At 38.7% G+C, this 17,983-nt stretch overlaps 1 protein-coding gene across 1 annotated transcript in view; it reads right to left on the bottom strand.

Annotated features, from left to right (window-relative positions):
* The window catches only part of SLC22A15 (solute carrier family 22 member 15), a 41,278-nt gene that overhangs the window by 17,929 nt on the left and 5,366 nt on the right, over nt 1–17,983 (bottom strand). Inside the window, exons 2-6 of the mRNA XM_040595839.1 lie at nt 8,586–8,798; nt 5,324–5,456; nt 4,147–4,311; nt 3,026–3,155; nt 1,038–1,253 (exon numbers count right to left, since the gene is read on the bottom strand). Coding sequence (XP_040451773.1) covers nt 1,038–1,253; nt 3,026–3,155; nt 4,147–4,311; nt 5,324–5,456; nt 8,586–8,798 — 857 coding nt within the window. The remainder of the gene's footprint in view (nt 1–1,037; nt 1,254–3,025; nt 3,156–4,146; nt 4,312–5,323; nt 5,457–8,585; nt 8,799–17,983) is intronic.

The following is a 17,983-nucleotide window of genomic DNA, read 5'->3' on the forward strand; positions in this document are numbered from 1 at the left end:
ATCTGACTTGACAAATGATATCTTGGTCCTTTTTGTTTTTATCAGATTTCACTTTTATCCATATTTTTCCAACTGTGTGTAAACCCTTTCTCAAACAGTTCAGATGACACTTCCACCTTCTAATTTCTAAATCCTGGTCCAGTTTTATTAATTTTCCAATTCTGATTTTTTTACTTTTCTTTTGTAACCCTGACTGACTGTTATCCTTACAGAGAAGAATGGAACAGGCCACCAATTCATTCTGCAGGAAATCAGCAATTCTCATTTAAGGAACAAAAAAAGAATAATCAACTATTTTGCAGTAAGCATCTGGAAAAGAACAGGAAAACAGCTCTGTGTTGTCTGCTGACAAAATACCTTTTTTTTTTTTTTTTTCTTAATCAATACCTCTTCCCCAAATACATGCATTATAAAAGCAACTGAATGAATGGTAATGCCAGAGGACCCCCATACCATGTCATACACAAGGTTTATTTCCAAGTAGCACCAAATAACCTCAGGGGTAGCAGAGCTATGGAAAACAAGACAAGACACTTTTGGAGTTAAATTTCTGCTAGTGACAAGCATCATGGGTTCCTGCTCCTTACTACCACTGGCAGCACTTTCTCTTAAAATAAACACACTCAGACAAGGTAGGCCACCCACCTGTTAATGGGCTCCTTACACACAAAACAATGAATAACTCATGTGACTTAAAGTACTGACAAAGCACTGGGCCAAAGAGGAGGACCGCATGACTGACCTCAGCAGCCTCTGAGGGTCAGAAAAGAAGGGGTAGTTCTGAACTATTCTGAGATTGAGAAAGCATGACAGAAGCGCACAGAAAACACCTAAGAACTAGACTGTAAAAATGGCTTCATGTTACAAATGCACTAAGGAAATGCTATAATACAAGGATCCTTTTTAGGTACAGTGTCCTTAACACCACAGGCTGAGACCAAGCACAATCTGCAGGATGGGCCAATTCTCAGCAACATCTTCTCTCAAAGACTTAAAAAGACAACAGCAGCACAAAGCCTACGAAGTATTTCAAGTACCAGGTAAACATCATGATCAAGGTGCGCCCCAAGAGAATCTTATATCGGAAGAGATCCAAGAAGCTGCCAGCCTCTCTGGAGCTCCTCTCTGCTGGGAGTTTTAATGAAAAAGTGCACTTTTGCTTGCGGTTCCTCTTCGCAATGAGGTAGAGGGCATCTTCTGCTTCATTCAGCCGGCCTTGTGAATAGAGCCAGCGGGGGGACTCTGGAATGAATCTGGAACACACAAACACAGACAGCTTTAGGGCACTTCTTGTCTATGAGGCTGGACTTGTCCACATAAATAAGGCTGAAATACATTTTGGTATAACAAAGAGTTTTTCAAACAACCCTTCAGGTATAAAATTCACTTATTGAAACAGAGACAAAACATGTTGAAAGGGAACATTGTATGTAATTTAAATACTAAGCATTACATTGAATATTACATAGATACACAAAACTACAAGTTACAGTATACCATTAGGACCCTGTCTTCAGAGAATTCAGAATTAAGGAGACACCACATGACTACAAGTAACAGGATGTTTTTGTAACACCATTTCTCATTTTCCAAATTTTTCTCAAGTTCTCTCCTGTAGACAGGAAGGCAGAGGCTGTGCAAAGTCATATTCTTGCTCCCCACGTGCACTGTTCACATTATATGTTTGTAACTCCGACAGAGCCTTCAAAACAAATGTTCTATTATTTTCAGATTCCCAGAACTAATATAAAATTTAGTCTTTTGCCAGAAGCTTTTTAAGATTTTTGCCTCTGATAAGAAATGACATTTTTATTTAAAACATAAAGGAAAGTGAATCTGTGCTTTTATAAAAGAAAACAGCTTAGAAAGGAACATGTTTTCTTCCTCATGATAAAAAAAAAATCTGGTAGCATTTTCCGCACAGAGTAATTTTTAAGTAATGTGGGAGGGAGGCAGGCAGTGTGAAATTTGGAATAAGAAAATATCCTTTCTTACAGTAAGACAGGCCTCTGAGCACAGCTCTGAAGTTCTAAGCATAAAGCACTTCGAGAAACTGTACATACCAATATGAAAGTTACAATTTTTTTCCCCAAAACCCCCAAACATCACTAAGTTTTGAAATATCGGAAGTGTCATCTCTGCCTTTCACCCATGAACAGCCTCTAAGACCTTTCCCTGAGTTCTGATGCTTCCTTTGAAAGGGTGTGTTGACTCTTTAGCAAAGACCTTTATTCAGAAAGTTGGTTACTGAAGTTAAATAGATGTTGGAAGGAAAAAAGCCCTAAATCTAAACAGCAAATTTATCTTCTTTCAGTTACTGGGATTCTGCTGTCAGGAAGTATATAAGAAGAGCATGCTGCATCATATAGCTTTCAGTGCAAAAGCCTACAAACACAAAACCCCTACTATATTGATCTAAACAAGCCTTCTTCCTATTCTTTCCTAATCACACTTGAAAAATAAAAGGAAGCTGCCCATTTTGCATGTCACCTTTAAGACTGTATGTGCAAGTAATTTTGAAGCTGTTCCTTCTGTGTAAGCACAAGAGAAACATCATGTTATCACTTAACTGCAAAAAACATTTCTGTACCTTTTCACACGTATATATAGTGTCTTCTAGCACACCAGACAAGAGTTTAGATCATCTGCATACACCGGTTAAAGACAAGGATATGCTTCTACAACACTCTGCTGTGTTCCTATCTACAGTACTAATGCATATACACTACAATGTACACTTACATTTTCCAATACTGCAGCACTGCTATTTAAAGCAAGCACAGAACATGAGGTGTCTACATGGGGTTGAAAGAAATACCTTAGTTACACCATTTCGTTCCATCCTCAAAAGGCACTTTGACTTAGCTGTTTGGTTTGTTCCCTAGGTTTTTTTTCTTGGGTGTTTTGTGTGTGTGTGTGTGTTGGGTTTTTGGGGTTTTTTTTGGGGGGGTGGTGGTGTATGTTTTTTTAAAATGTATTTATTGACACCTTTCTTGATGAAACTCGGTTTGAAAAAATAACTTACAGAGAGAGAAGAAAGACGATTGTTCCTTCCAGGTTAACCACAACAGCCAGAGTCCTCCAGGAACGAATGAAGTACCCTAATAAAGCATACTGGGCAATTCCCACAGCAAAGAACAAGCCACCAATAGATCCTAACACACAATTAAAAACAAAACATTATCACGCCTTGAAGGAACATTACTAACTCTCAACACATGGGAACAGACAGAACACTTCATTAAGAAACATTCACCCAGCAACACATCTGACCAAAGAATATTCTGCCCTTTTCCCATGCAGGGCAGCAGTATTACATCTAATTGCAAAGATCAACACAAGACCAAAATGCACTTTTCTACATCCTGCTCAACAAAAGCCCCCATGAACAGTTAAGTCTTGTAATTCCAAAAGTATGTTTCAGCTTTCCATGTATAAAAATAAATATAAAAAACCCAAAGCATTGGAAAACTGGTATTTTTAGGAATACATAATATTCATTTGTAGCTCTCACAATTTCTAAGATACTCTGTTTTAAAACAGTCTCAGCATAGCACTTTGGCACTTGTCACAGGTGGGCAAGCCAGGTCTCAGAGCTGTAACAGTACAATTTATACACATCATACCTGAAGGACAGCTTCAACACTGGCAACCGAGACAGTTAAGGTGTCTGTATCTTTTGTTGTAAATTCTAAAGTTGATTACTACATGGGGCAATTTTTGGTTTTTTTAACATAAAAAAAAGGTTTTTATATAATGGGAAGATAAGACACTTAAATCTATTAATTTTTTTTGAGAACTGCCAGAAATGAAAGGATTTATATTTAGTACAAATACTAAGCTCTGTTTAGCAGAGTGCAAAATTCTGATGGATAGAGCTCAGCTATCATGAACCTTGGACGAATATTTAACTGTGTAATATTCACAGGGGATGTTTCAACTAGACCTTTGTCAGCTTGAGTGATGCAGAGATCTGAATGGCCCTAAGTCATCTACTGTGCTTGTCTAAGGTTCATATTACATAAAGATCTTGAAGCAGAGTAAAATTTGCAACTGCTATGGTGTTAGCTTTGGGGTGTCTCAAGTGATGCACGAGACTGAAATTTATAAATTCTGACAATAAAAACACTAGCACTCAAACTTTACCTGCTAACGCCCAGTATGCAGTACCCACACACTCATTCAGCAGAACAAAGGCCACCAGTGACATCCCACCATTCATCATCCCTACCAAGAAGCGAGAGATGGCGAAGAATTCATATGAGGGTGAGAATCCATTTGCAATGGCAAACAAGATGTCAAGAGCAAAACCTGGAAAACAAGACAAAAGGTTTCATTTCAAAGGAGTACCTAAAGAAAAGCAGAAGCATTTTATCAGTATCTTTACTTCACGTTCACTAGGATCCATCCTAAGTAATCACAGTCAACAACTACAATGCAGGTTTGGGCAGAAGTTTAAGTACCCGAAGTCAGTACCATGAAAGGGGACACACAAAAGGAGTGGTTTCTGATACGTAATATGCAGTACTAAACCTTCAAATTCAGTTCCCAGCAGACAATGTTTTCACATACTCAGAACTACTGTCTGGCTCCAGTTAAGATGGCTTAATATTCATCCCTGTACAGGAGCCACAGATTAAATACCTGACCAAATACCTCCCCTCATTCTTGGAAAGTGCCCTATACAAGCTAGAGAAATGTCACCAGGGGACAGTACATGGGGAGTTTGCATTGCGTAGCAGGCCCACCTTTATCTGCTTTGAATGAGATTGTTCCTTTTAAAAACAAAAAAAATCAAGTTTTTTAATTCTACATGCTCATCCATTGACATACAAATTTATAAATACACAGACAAAAAATGAACTTCCAAGTGTTGTTTGATCCGGAGACAGTAAAAAAGCTTACGAGCTTTAAAACACTATGAGGATCACAAATATATAAAAATTAAATCATGCAGACAGGAGATAAAAAGTGCAACAAATTCCTAGCAGGTTATACATGTAAGAACACTGCTAACAAATTACTAGAAATATTAATTGCAACCTGTGGAGATCCCATGAGCATGACATGAATGAGTGTAAAACCCTTACAGCACAATTCCTAAATCCAGAACATCTCCCAGATATTCAGATGGTGATTGAAAAGTCAAATATTAATTTCTTGTCACTACTTATATTCCTGAAGAATACTGGAAGGGCAAAACAGAAAAATAAAACTCAAAGCACATCACTGCTATGTATCAAGCTCTCAGCAGAAACCGAGCTCTTGCCATTGATCTTCAGAGGCACAACACCACTACTTCAATCATTTTGTTAGATGTTACCTGTAAGATAGACTTTCTTCCTCCCGAAGCGATCAGAGAGCTGCCCAAAGGAGATGGCTCCAATAAACACACCACTGAAGTAGAAAGAACTGGCAGCACTGACTTTGTATGATGTGTTGCCAATTAAAAACCACTGGATGGAGGGGAAAAACAAATAAAGGTGAATTAACCAGAATACAAGAAGTTCAGCAGTTCACCAAGAGCCAATAGTTGGAGGGGCATGACACACATTTTAAGAGTGATCAAACTTTACATCTATCTCCTAAGCATCAGGTCACCGAAACACGACTGCTGTCTCCCAGACTCACCAGGTGGTAGTAACCAATTGCATCGTTCCCCCAAATCACATGCAGTCGTTGATTCTGAAACCAGGGACAGATCCCTCATAGAGTATTGTAGTTTTTGCAGTCTTCTCCCACTCTGTCTTTTATTGTCTTTTTTCACATAAGTCTGTTAGCTTAAAAAGACTCAGTACTATCTCTTGATACATGTCATCCACAGTGTGTAGGCATACTATGCAAAAATAAAAATTGTGGTTTACGTCCAAAGAGAATCCTGCATATGCTCCTCCAAGAACTGTCTTGTCACTGAGAAACACTTTGGTTAGACAGGTTTTCTGGTATTGCAAATATTCATCTTTTTTACAGTGTACTTCCTGTCATTTCCAGTTCTTTTAATTCCAAATACAAAAGTGACCTTCATATGTTTTCATTCTAACAGACTTAATGTCTCAATTTGAACCCGACAGGAGATTTTTTCCCCACCAAAAAAAAGCAGAATGAAAATAAGCCATGCCCTCACTGCTCAAAAGTTATTTCCTTTTGTATTCTAAAAACTCCACATCTGTTCTTTTCTTTTTCTACTCCTCTTGCATCTTGAGATAATGTTTCCTATTAGTGACACCCAACTTTTCTTCCTGTGCTGGTAAGCTGGTGATTATGTCATTATCCCAGCAATAACACTCTAATCTTCTCCTCATAATCTTCTCTTCCTCTACCAAAATCCCATTAGATATCCTTTCTAGCAAAGCTTATATTATTTCAAAGCTCAGTTATAAACTACCTCACCACAAGAACAGAGCCATGCAATTAAACCTCACCAAGATTAGGGGAGCTAACAAAACAAAATCATTCAGAAGCTCCAAGAAAACAACTTGCTTATTCTCAGTATATGCTTCATTTTGAATTGTCACTTTAACGGCGAGGTGTTTACGGATATGGTAGGTAATGTGCCCATAAAACATCAAGACTGACAAAATTCAATTCTAAAACTAACCACATGACCACAAATCAGTTTTTGAAGCTTCTCCAGATTTTAAAAACAATTCCCAGAAAAATCCATTTGTATAATAATAGCACATGAGATTAATTTTATCTTGAAATAACATGGTCAGTTTGTTTTATAAGAGCTACAAGAATCATACCCTGACTTTTGGTATAAAAATTTAAAAAGCTGCCAACACTGAAACTCAGTGACATTAGATGCTTTCTGAATCATTCAGGGATTAAGGGATAATTTGGTTGCGAAGCAAAATTTGTTCTGCAAATTAATCTCAACAGCTAAGAAGCCCTTTAAAGGACTCAAGGCTTTTCCCTTGTATAAAGCATGTTACATGTATGTACATGTATGTTACATGTATTTACATCAGAGTATTTTTCAGTGCAAATTTGCAATGGTCATGGTAGTAGTAAGTGATGCTACAAGATAAGCATTAAAAACATCCTCCTCAAGTATAGAAAAAGCTTCTTTACCCATCAATAAAGGAATTAGATAGTGATGACATACCCCCCCAAATCACACTAAAATCTTTCTATTTAGCATGCAATTCAACTTCCAAATATACCACACATTCAGCTAAGAAATTTTGAAAAAAATTATACTTTAACAGTGGGAAACAGGAGAGCTAACAAGATTTTATACACATGGGCCTTTACTGAGAAATATGTTAAAAGAACTACAAAGCAGAATCTACAAGTTGCCTGGGTTGGTTTTTTTGTTTGTTTTTGTTTGAGGTTTGTTGGTTTTTGTTAAGTTTTGTGGGTTTTTTAGTTTTGTATTTTTCAAGTGAACTCAGTTCTTTACCTCAATTTATTTATGCAAGTAAAATGCATAAGAATCTTCATAAAATTCATGTCCTAAAACACTGCTAAGGTCCACAAATGTCTGACTTGTCAAGTTTAAGAGAATGAAAGACTCTTGGATAAACTGAAAAGCAAAAAAGTCCAGAGAAAGTCTGAAAACCTTACTGAGCTTTCAATAACACTTACAAAACCCCACTGTCCATTACAATTTTAATTTAAATAGTGGCATAAGTACTCGTATCCTCTTTATTACCAGAATAAGAGGAAATGCCTGTTGTACACAACTGTTTGGTACTATTCCAAAACTGGCAGCTTACATTAATATGCCCATAACTAACAAAGTGCTTTGGAGGAGTAATTCAGATAGCATTAATACCTCTGGACAATAGCCATGAATTATCAGGTGGTACTACACTTGACTCAACTGTACAGCTCTAAATTCAGGTCTTTTAGCAGATGCACTCAGACAGGGCTCTCGCACGGAACAATTTGACATTAACAGATACTGAAGGCCCCAGGAAGGGCAGGTGTTGCACACATCAGTGCAGAGGCTGGAATAATTTCTGTAGGGATTGTGGCTAGACCCATGAAAGAAGACACTTAGAAAACACAGAGACCACACCAATAAAGCTGAAGCTTGGTTTGGGATGGGATGGGGGAGTTGCTTTGTCCACCTGACTCCCTAGTGCCCATGTCTTCCCCCTATCTGGAGTTACAAAGACTGCAGAAGCTACTTTCCCTCCAGTTCCTCCACTGCTGGCTAGCTGCATGATGGATGCACTATATGCATTTGACCTTAGCAAGGGAATCTCAAGAGGTGGCCAGAGCGAGCTCAGGGTCCATAAAGGATTTTGAGCACATTAGTACAATGGACAGCACGATTCCGGCTCAATTGTGGAACCACGCTACAGGATCCAATAAATAACTTCCACATGGAAAAGGTGGGAAGTTTTAGAGCAGAACTTTGGTCAGGGTCTACACAGCAAAATAAAGCTAGTTTTTGTTGCCAGTAAAGATATGAGCAGATTACCTGTTCTCTACTTGGAGGTAGCACCCGTTTCATTTGTTAATCAAAACATGCATTAGTATGGAAGAAAGCAGCAGTACAACCAGCAACCTGCAACCGACTCGGTAAGATTTACTACTCAGACACAAGGCAGCAAAACACATTTCCGACTTACCTCAGAGACTATTGATGTGAAGCTGCTGCTGAAGTGTACGTGCTTATGCACCTCACTGCCATTGGCGTTCAGAAGCCATTCCCCAAAAGCTCTCTGCTCGCTCACTGACTGGTTGCTATGGCTCTGATTTGCTGAGAGCTCTTGGAGATCCCAGTGGTAAGGAGGAGTTGCGCCCACCAATGCGATGAGGATGGCTTCAGTGGCCGCATAGAGCTGGCACAAAAGAAAAAAAAATATAAAAGTAAAGGATGCTAAACATAACCCAAGCAATGTTTCCTCTGCAGCTGGATCAAGTCGGTATTAAAAAATATTCCTTTTTAATATTTGCCTTCTACCACTGTAAGACAGCACATGTAGCCCCCATCTACCAAATATCACACACTAAACCACAGCTTCAACACAGTGGTTCTTGCACTTTTTAATCTGTTGATTATTTGAGAGAAGTTTCCCTCCTGACACCCCTCCCTCAGCCAGAGCCCCCCCAGCTCCCACACATAGCAAGTGCACCTCCTGGATGCATGAACAGTTGGTAGTACTGCTAATGACACAATAAACCTATTCTTTAATGCAAATATATTTATTATATCCTCTCACTTCACCTGTGTTGTTCATTCCTCTAATTGGATATTTGGAATAGATCTCCTCTTCACTGTTTCATATTTAATCTATCCTAGTTTTACCACAATTAATTCTTTTCTATTTTTAATCTTCCGTGAACCTGTTTTACTCTTAAAAAAAAAAAGATAGAAGCACACGTGAATGTACATAAGCATCTTCTTACAACTCTACACATTTATACAAGAGATTTAAATACAGTGATTAACAGCTTTGTTTAGGAAAGAATAAATAAAACTGCTGAAAACACAGACATTTCAAGTGTGGTCTAGAGCTGGGTCACTGCTGCTTGCTCAGAACATTCACAGGCCACTGCTTCAACAGGCTACATTACAACTCCATCCTAAAGCCCAGGGTTCTTAGACCTGTTTGAACATAGAAGTGCCATGAATTCTGGAACAGAAGACGTATGAGAAAGTCTTCTGAGAAACAACACAAGTTGCTGGCAACAACACAAAGATCCCCTGCTCTCCAAATAAAACTGCTTTTTGTCTCAAGCCCTCACTAAGGGACAGTAACCAGCACAGTAGCTCCTGAACAAAAGAGATCCTGTTGCTCCTCCCACCTACTACTTCCTCCATGAATAACAACCCCTTGGCCATGCTGTGGACACGAGGCATGTGTCACTCCATTCCTGAAACCCCACTTCAGTCACATCCTGAATACAGTCCTTGCTCTGCTCTCAGCATCCCCTCCCTCTGCTCTTGAAGAATGTACCTGCAGGAGCTGTGTTCTCTCAGAAGGCAGCTACACAAGTAATTCTCAAAACTCAGAAGACCATAGATAGGCACCAAAAAAAAAAAAAAAAAAAAAAAAAAGAAGTCTGAAGACCTCTGAATTCGGATGCACGCAACACCAGGTAACCCTATTTCGTTCCGCACAACAGCTGAGCAGTCAGTTACACCCAGATTTAAATGAGATTTACTACTAAATTAACACAGAGACCCCAAGTTATTAACAGAAAGCATTTTCTTTTCACCAGCTCCTTTTTGCATTCTACATGATATACTGCTGCCATAGCGGCAGGAGGTAAATAAGTATTTTTTAAAAAAATCATCCTCTTCCCATTTTTTAATATAAAATTGTTGAATATCAAAAGCCATTTAGAAGAAAAACCACAGTCTGTTGACTATGTTATTATTTAAGCTACAGAACAACTTCCAGACAGACAATAATGAAAAGTAAAAGACTTCATCTGGGAAAGAAGGCAATGACTTACACTATATAGGGAAACAGGTGTTAAAAACCTGAGTGGCCACATTGCTAGGGATGTGTGGATACAGTACTCTCAACAATAGTTTGAAATTGCCGAGAAATGAGAATTATAGGTCACAATCTGTGGTGCATCCCTCTACCTTGACTCACTCAGACAATTCCGTGTTAGGACTAAGTGATAACATCCTTGCTTTTGTCTTGTGAAATAACAAAACATATTTTTGAAGTAGTTCAGGAAATGAAATCCTCAAGGCATTTGGTTTAGAGAAAGAAAGCATAACCCTCTTGATTTTTCCTCTAGGTGAAACCCACCCCAGCTACAGAAAACTGTCAAAAAATAAGTGATTGCAGGTACAATGAAACACTATGGATATTTTTTCAATAAAAAAAATATATATTCAGTCTTAAGCATCCTAGTAGCTGCAGCAAGCAAGGATGTAACAAAGATAGAAACACTTCCAATTGATCTGTTGAATAAGAAAAATACATGAAAATGGAGACACATTTTGATGCTACCAAATACTATTGTTCTATTTTCATGTTCACTGGAGTCATTGCTGACACAAGACTGTATTTCCTAGAGCTCATCTGCATTGTACTTTGGGTAACAGGTAAGCCCTCTTCATTTCATTGCAAAAACAAAAAGAAACCCCACAAAACACCCCAAAAATTCATTTACAATTCTGAAGATCAGAAACATTTTCTAGAAGCAGTCTTAAAAAATGATGAAACAAACTCTAAAGTTAAAGAAATTAAAAATACAGTTATATCATTCCAGTAAGAGGCAGGAGTTTGTGTTAAATGAATCTGCAGACTCCCCCCTTAAGAATTCTAAATGCTTGCACTTAGCAACATAGTTGTGTAGACTAGTAATCATTATAAACAAATAAACACTATTAAATATAAAATATTTATATTTATAAAATTTAAAATATTAAAATATATTAAATATAAATCAATATAAAACACTATTAAATCAAATATAAATATATACACTGACTTTATAAGATGCAAAATGGCTACAATATAGGCACTGTGGCAAACAAAGCCCTTCATTTTTCATTTGTTCTGTAACCCAAGTCAAGTCAAATTTACGTCATTTAATGTATACCTTCTATTCATAAAACATTTTAATTGGCTCTGTGTGGATGTTAACAGTTCCCTATTGAATTCCCTGCACTGATCTGTGTTAATCAAGATGAGTACCAAGCACGGGGGAGGAGGCACCAGCTCATAGTCACCGATGATGAAATGCTGAGTTGCGTTAGTTTGGTTCAAGTTTCACCCGTTTGTTTATATTCTTTGTATGTTAAAATTTATAGTCTGTCTAGATTAAAAGTCTATGCTGTAAGGAGATTTGGTAAAAGGCAACACCTTAATAACCTGTAAACTTTCACTTTCTCTGCTACGCAGAAGGGATTTTAGTTAGCCATTTATAGCTATTTCATTAACAGGTTTTGAAACTAACTTCAAAATAACATTTTGAAATTAACATTAACAGAAATGCCTGGAATGCCGTGACCAGCTTTCTTGGTGCTCATTTTGATAATAAATTATTTCCATGAAAAATGTAAAATCTCTTGTAAGACTAGTAAGGGACAAGGAAGAACTTCAATAGTTTCATTTGTGTATAATGAACACACCCACAAAAATAATTTATGAAACTTTTAGACTTCATAATTTATCTATTATGAAGCAAAAATGAAAAACAAAAGCAAGACTTAAATTCTGTGAAGTTTCTTCAACCTTTTTAATCAGCTCATCAGCAATTCACAACCAGCCTGGTCGTTCCAGACAAGTATCAGCTGAAGCATTCACTGCTGACCAAAATAATGAGTAAGCCACTAACTTCTGACCTTTCAAATACAGAAACATGAAAAAAACTGTACCTTGAGGAAAGACAGAAATTAAGGAAGAACAACAAATGACCTTGCTCTGGTGGAAGCCCGTGATGAAGAGACGGTTACATTTTAGGATTAGACTTATTTCTCCTGAACCCGTGACAAGCAGCTGAAAAGCTGGAGGGTCACCTGATTTTTTAAAAGTCTGATGTTCTCATCTGTTCTGAGTTATTTCAAAAGAGTGATCTGTCTTGAAATTCACATGATGTCGCGTGCCCCGCCACCCCCCCCCTCCCCCAAAAAGCCCTAAAACGTCTTCCTGCTGCAAAATTATTGGCTGCTGAGAACACACTCTTCTACCAAAGTACCTTTCCCCTCTTGGTTGTACAATGAATGTAAGACAGAAGGAAAGGCTGTTCTAGTTACAAAGCAAGAACCACAGTGCGCAGCACATGATGTAATCTCTCAGACACTTGACAACCCCAGCCCCACTCTGGCAGGAAACATTCCCTATGAAGAATGTAACCACTGTTGGATTATTACCTGTGTCAATGAGAGGATCAACACACATTTTGAAAGAACTCAGGATTTCTGTAGAGAAACTGAGAAAATCTACCCAGTTTCGGTTTTTCAACCTTAAAATGTAGACCTCAAGAATCCACAGAAAAAAGTCCAAAGTCTGTCCAAAACCACACCTAACTTTATTCCAGAAATTCTTTAACATCTACAGCGAAATCTAACACTGTACAGCAAACCACAACACTCAGAGCCTCATTTCCCACAGGTCTGTGGAAAGCGTCCCCTTAGCTTCCCCTTCTTCTCTGTTTGAAACATCCAAACACACACACGCCTCAATTCTGTTTCATGCTCAGTATCATTTGGATGGGCAATGGCAGCAGTAGGGGTTTGGTGCTCCTTCTGCTCAGACTGGCCGGCCAGCACGTGCTGATCAGCCAGGCAACTGCTGCCACCAAACAGCACACGCACAGACAAGGGACACGTCACTCCCCATCAGCACAGGCAAATATTTGAGTCTCAAGAGCAAATAGCTTCATTGTACAACTTTTCTGCAAAGACAGACCAAGTGGCAGCTAACTCCTGTGCACACACCTTTGCCTGTCAGAGCCACGGGAACGCTGCACACGTCTTGGACCTGTACTCGTGCCTACCTAACAATGACAAAACCCATTACAGCATTGGTGATAGGACTGCAGGACACATACTAAACCTTCAACTCTTCAGCTCAAGTTGCTTTAATAATTATTTCGTAGTCTATCACAATAAAATGAACCTCCCCTTTTTCTGCCAACATGCAGAAGTGATCTTTACCAGCAAAATTTAGTGAGGTATTTTCAGCTCTGCACTTTTTTCACTAGTGCTATCCTAGAGATCCAGTATCTTAAGTAAATTGATACCATTTGATATTTCTCAGTTACTGCCAATAAACCCAAGACAGAGGGCATGTCAGAGTCTGCTTATAACTGGAGAGCAAAACAGAGGGTGGAATGAAGATGCTGACAAACAAAAATCAAAACAAAGTTCCACAAAATGTTCTCCAAGAACAAAACGATATTCTTCACACAAGATCATGAGTGAGTTTTAACTCTGAATACGCATATTTCCTTAAACTGTGCCAAAAGCATTCTTCTTCTACTCTTCCACCACCCCATTCTCCCAAACATCAGAACAATCAAGAAAACTTGCCATCATGAAACAGGTTGCTATCACTTTCTGCAAGCTAGATTTCTCCACAGTGCTATAAATACAGACAATGAGTTTGCTGTTAAGAAGTCAGTCTTGTACTGAAGCAAAATCTTGCAAGACAGTTATCTATATGGTTTGCTCCAGGACAGATGAAAATTTACAAGATTAAGAACAGCTCAGTAGGATTCCTCTACTGTGATGTAAGTCTGTTGGATAAATTAACAGCTAGTGTCCTACCTACCACAGAAACATTAAAAATTACCATAAATACTTCCCCCCCAAAAAAAAAAAAAAAGCATAGGAGGTAGAGGCAATGCACGGGATACCAAGGAGACCTGGAATTTGCTAAAGACCTAGACTGGAGAAGCAGATGCTACAATGCCTCTGGCATGTTACAAAGTACACCACCCCGAAAAAAACTCACAGCCTTGCCCTATAAAGCATCAAGTTCAGTGACAGAAATGAACAGTAGTTTTACTATATATTTAAACAGTTAGCACAGCAGCCAACTGCATGCTGGGTAGGACCGAAACCATGAGTCCAGAACTGCTTCAGGCACCATAGCCTAAACAATTTTCATTTTTGTAGTATGCTGCAGTACGTGCAACACCACTTAGAAGAAGCAAACATAGTTACCTAGCATGGCCTCACAGCCTGCATCTCAAAGGGCTGGGACAGGACTTGCCACTGCTACAACCGGATCACCCTGAGCAAAGGAAATAGTCACCCTCAGCATCACAGGTTGAATGGCCTCTGAACGTGCAAGTTGGAAGTATTAACTTTCTGCCTTTAGAATCAAAAGGACGAAAGAAAGCTTAGGTGCCATATTAAAGTATCTATATGTAAACTTGCAGTTCCTCTCTGCTAAAAATGCTCACACACTCATAAGTTAGAGAACCAAGCCAATAAACAAGAAGCAAGAACAAAAATTACAAAACCCATTATAAATACTACCTCTACTTTAACAGGAGTATTCCAGAAAGTTAAATTACATTAATGTGTGTTCAAGTGCCAAGACTCCCCAGTTGAATACCAGCTATACAGTTTCATCAATACCACATCAGAAGTGCCACTCCACTATTATGTGAAGAAGGACTTAGAGAAGAACAAAGCAAAAAAGTGCCAGAAGTTACTATTCCACTTTATCAATATACTAAAAACCACCCCAGGACTGAACAGTCTCAATGGCGTTATATGATAACATGACAAAAAAAGTCAGCAACTCCCGGTAACAAAAAAAGCAGGAATTGTGGGCTGACAAGTATCAGGCAGAATTTAGTCCTGCCTCCACAAATAGGATTATTCTTTTGTTTGCTTTTCATCTTTATCCTTCTTTCTCTCCATGTCTCCCAGCCTGCTTTGGCTATCAACATAGCCAAATCACAGCCAATATCAGTATGAGACCAAAGTCCTCACCTTAGACGCTGGTTTGGGACACTGCCAAAGAATATTGAGCGAGTGTCTTAATCTCACAGAGCCAGTTCTGCTAAGAGTATGAGAAAAGCCCATTCTCAGCTATGCCTGGACTTCCTCACTACCAAATGACTACGGCATTTAACTTGGTAAAAAGACATAATAAAAGCACACACTGATTACTTCAGAAGTTTCTGCTATTTAAGTATCCAGACTAAAAGACATTGCTGACATTTATATAAGCTGCTTTCATTCATTTATTCATTTTAAGGACTTGCCTGAGGATAAGCAATTGGATCTACTCATGTTTTGTTTTGGGGTTTGTTTTTTTTAATTACAAAAGCTTTTGGTTTACTGCTATTTCAGAGCAACACGATGAGCCAGAACTGAAAACAGGGTTTTTTTCTAATTTTCTGGTGGAACTTGCTAAACCAGCGATTTTTCAATGTACAGCCTACAGGCCTCAGAAGTCCCTGAATTACTTCTTAAAGTTCTAGGAAAAACAATGAAGAAACACAAAGCTGCCAGCAGTCTCAGATTTACTGTACAAGGATTTAAATCTTCAGTGGGAAGTCTGTAGGGGGGTGGAAATTCAAAAAGACTGAAGAGCTCTGGTCTTTCTCTAAGTATTTTTAAGACACCAATAACTGAATAGCGTACCACAAACGGAAAGCAGTAATAGGGCATACACGCAACTGTCTTCAGCTTTCCTTACCCAAGGATCTCAAAAGCTTCATTGTGCCTTCCAAGGCAAATTCTTAACACCCTTTCCCCCCCAAGCCCACCGGGATTAGGAAAATGAACAGGTGAACACAAATACAATGTTTAACCAGGTTAAGCCCCAAACTTCATCAGAGGTCATACTGCAAACAGAAAAGACCTAGAAGACAGATGCTATTGCTCCAGAGGGACTTCAGTCCCACTATGCTTGCTTTTTCCAAGTACCAGCCAAGGTTTTACTTAATGCAAACAACGCACATGAAGCACTACATTACCTATAAATAGAAGTAGTTACATTAACCACTCCAGTCAAACAAACAACATTTGAGAGCACAAAACTTTATTTGGGTCAGAAATAAAGAGCAACAGTTATGTGCAAGTTGGAAACAATTTTTCTGAGCTCAATTATACATCTACCGGTTCTATCACTTGAGAGAAAAGGAAAATAGTCTCTAAAATGGAGGAAGTGTCAGTGAGGAGAGACTTGATGATGTGACTTGCTAGTGGAAAAATACCGGCAACTTATTGCCTATGAAATACGGGAAGCTAGACTGTGTGTACATATGGGCAGGGAAGCAGCAAAGGGAGATAGTGTGTCAATACAAGTATTTTTATTCCATACTCTTTGCTGTCTGGTAGAATTATGCCTGCTAACCCCCTGGCTCATCTTCTGAAGGTGCTCAGAGGACAGACTGGCTAGATGAATTGTCTCAACAGTTTGCCAGGCTGAAAGCCATCTTGATTAATAGCAGAAAATGGGATTGCTTCAGCTCCCGCTGAATCCAAATACCATCCCATTGCACAAAATATTCTAAAACTTTCTTGTTAATAATCTGAAAACATGTCCCCATATGTTTTACCCACACTACATATAAAGATGCCAATCACCACTGACACAGTGCCTCCCAGGCACCTTCCACTCCCAGATGTTAAAAAGACATTGCAAAAAACAAGGCATTCAGCCATAGCTAGAGTAGAGCCCCAGAGTGAGTTCCTTCTGACAACTTCACTCTTTACACAGCACGTAACCTTTGCTTTTCAAAAAAAGTTTCATTTGTCTGCTGTTGTGTTTTGGTCTTTTTTTAATAGGCAGAACAATCTGCTTCCTTCCCTCTGTTGCCAGGCTTCCAGAATGTCTACTGTGGTTCTCCCAAAATTTATGCTTTTTGCTATGCCCATCAGCAGTAACTCTGCTAAGTCTTTACAACAGCACATTGAACAAACATCTTCTAGGACTGAACTGCAAGAAACTGAAGTCACCTTGTAAGTTAAATTGCAAAAGCTGGCTAGATGTGTTTATATAGCTACATACACACAGAATGCCTGGTTTCCCTGTCAGAGTGAGTGTAGTGATCATTAAAAGAGCAAGAAGACACAGCAATTGTGAATGACACTTAGAATCACCTAAATGAGCTCAATTACATGTGCTTTGCAGTTTAAGTGCAGCTAAAAGGAAGGTCCCAAAAGCTACGGCTCATGTTTCTTCTATACCTCAAGCTTGCTCTGACCATACTTATCATACTCTGACCACACTTTTCCCCCTGCATAAATTTAAGGCTTAGCTATGTGGATGCACTGGTTTGAATTAGGACACAACATAATTTTGAGGGAAGACTGGGATGTAGGCAGCTGATAAGGTATTCATGGGACTCTTCCACTCAGGATTGCTTCTGGAAAAAACAGTAGCAATTTAGCTATTTAAAATTAATCGGCAAGGAAACAGTTATTAGAATTTAGACTTCTGCATTATTTCTGAGAGTTAAGGACCCCGCTGCTAATGAAGCACGTCAAAACTCAGCATTGTTATTTCAGGTTTTCTAAAGAATATAGCATGATGTCTGCATCAGCTGCATTCACTTTTATAAGGCGATATACATCACTATAATATCA

This window comes from Falco naumanni, chromosome 5 (assembly GCF_017639655.2).
Source record: "Falco naumanni isolate bFalNau1 chromosome 5, bFalNau1.pat, whole genome shotgun sequence".
In the NCBI taxonomy this organism is placed as follows: domain Eukaryota; kingdom Metazoa; phylum Chordata; class Aves; order Falconiformes; family Falconidae; genus Falco; species Falco naumanni.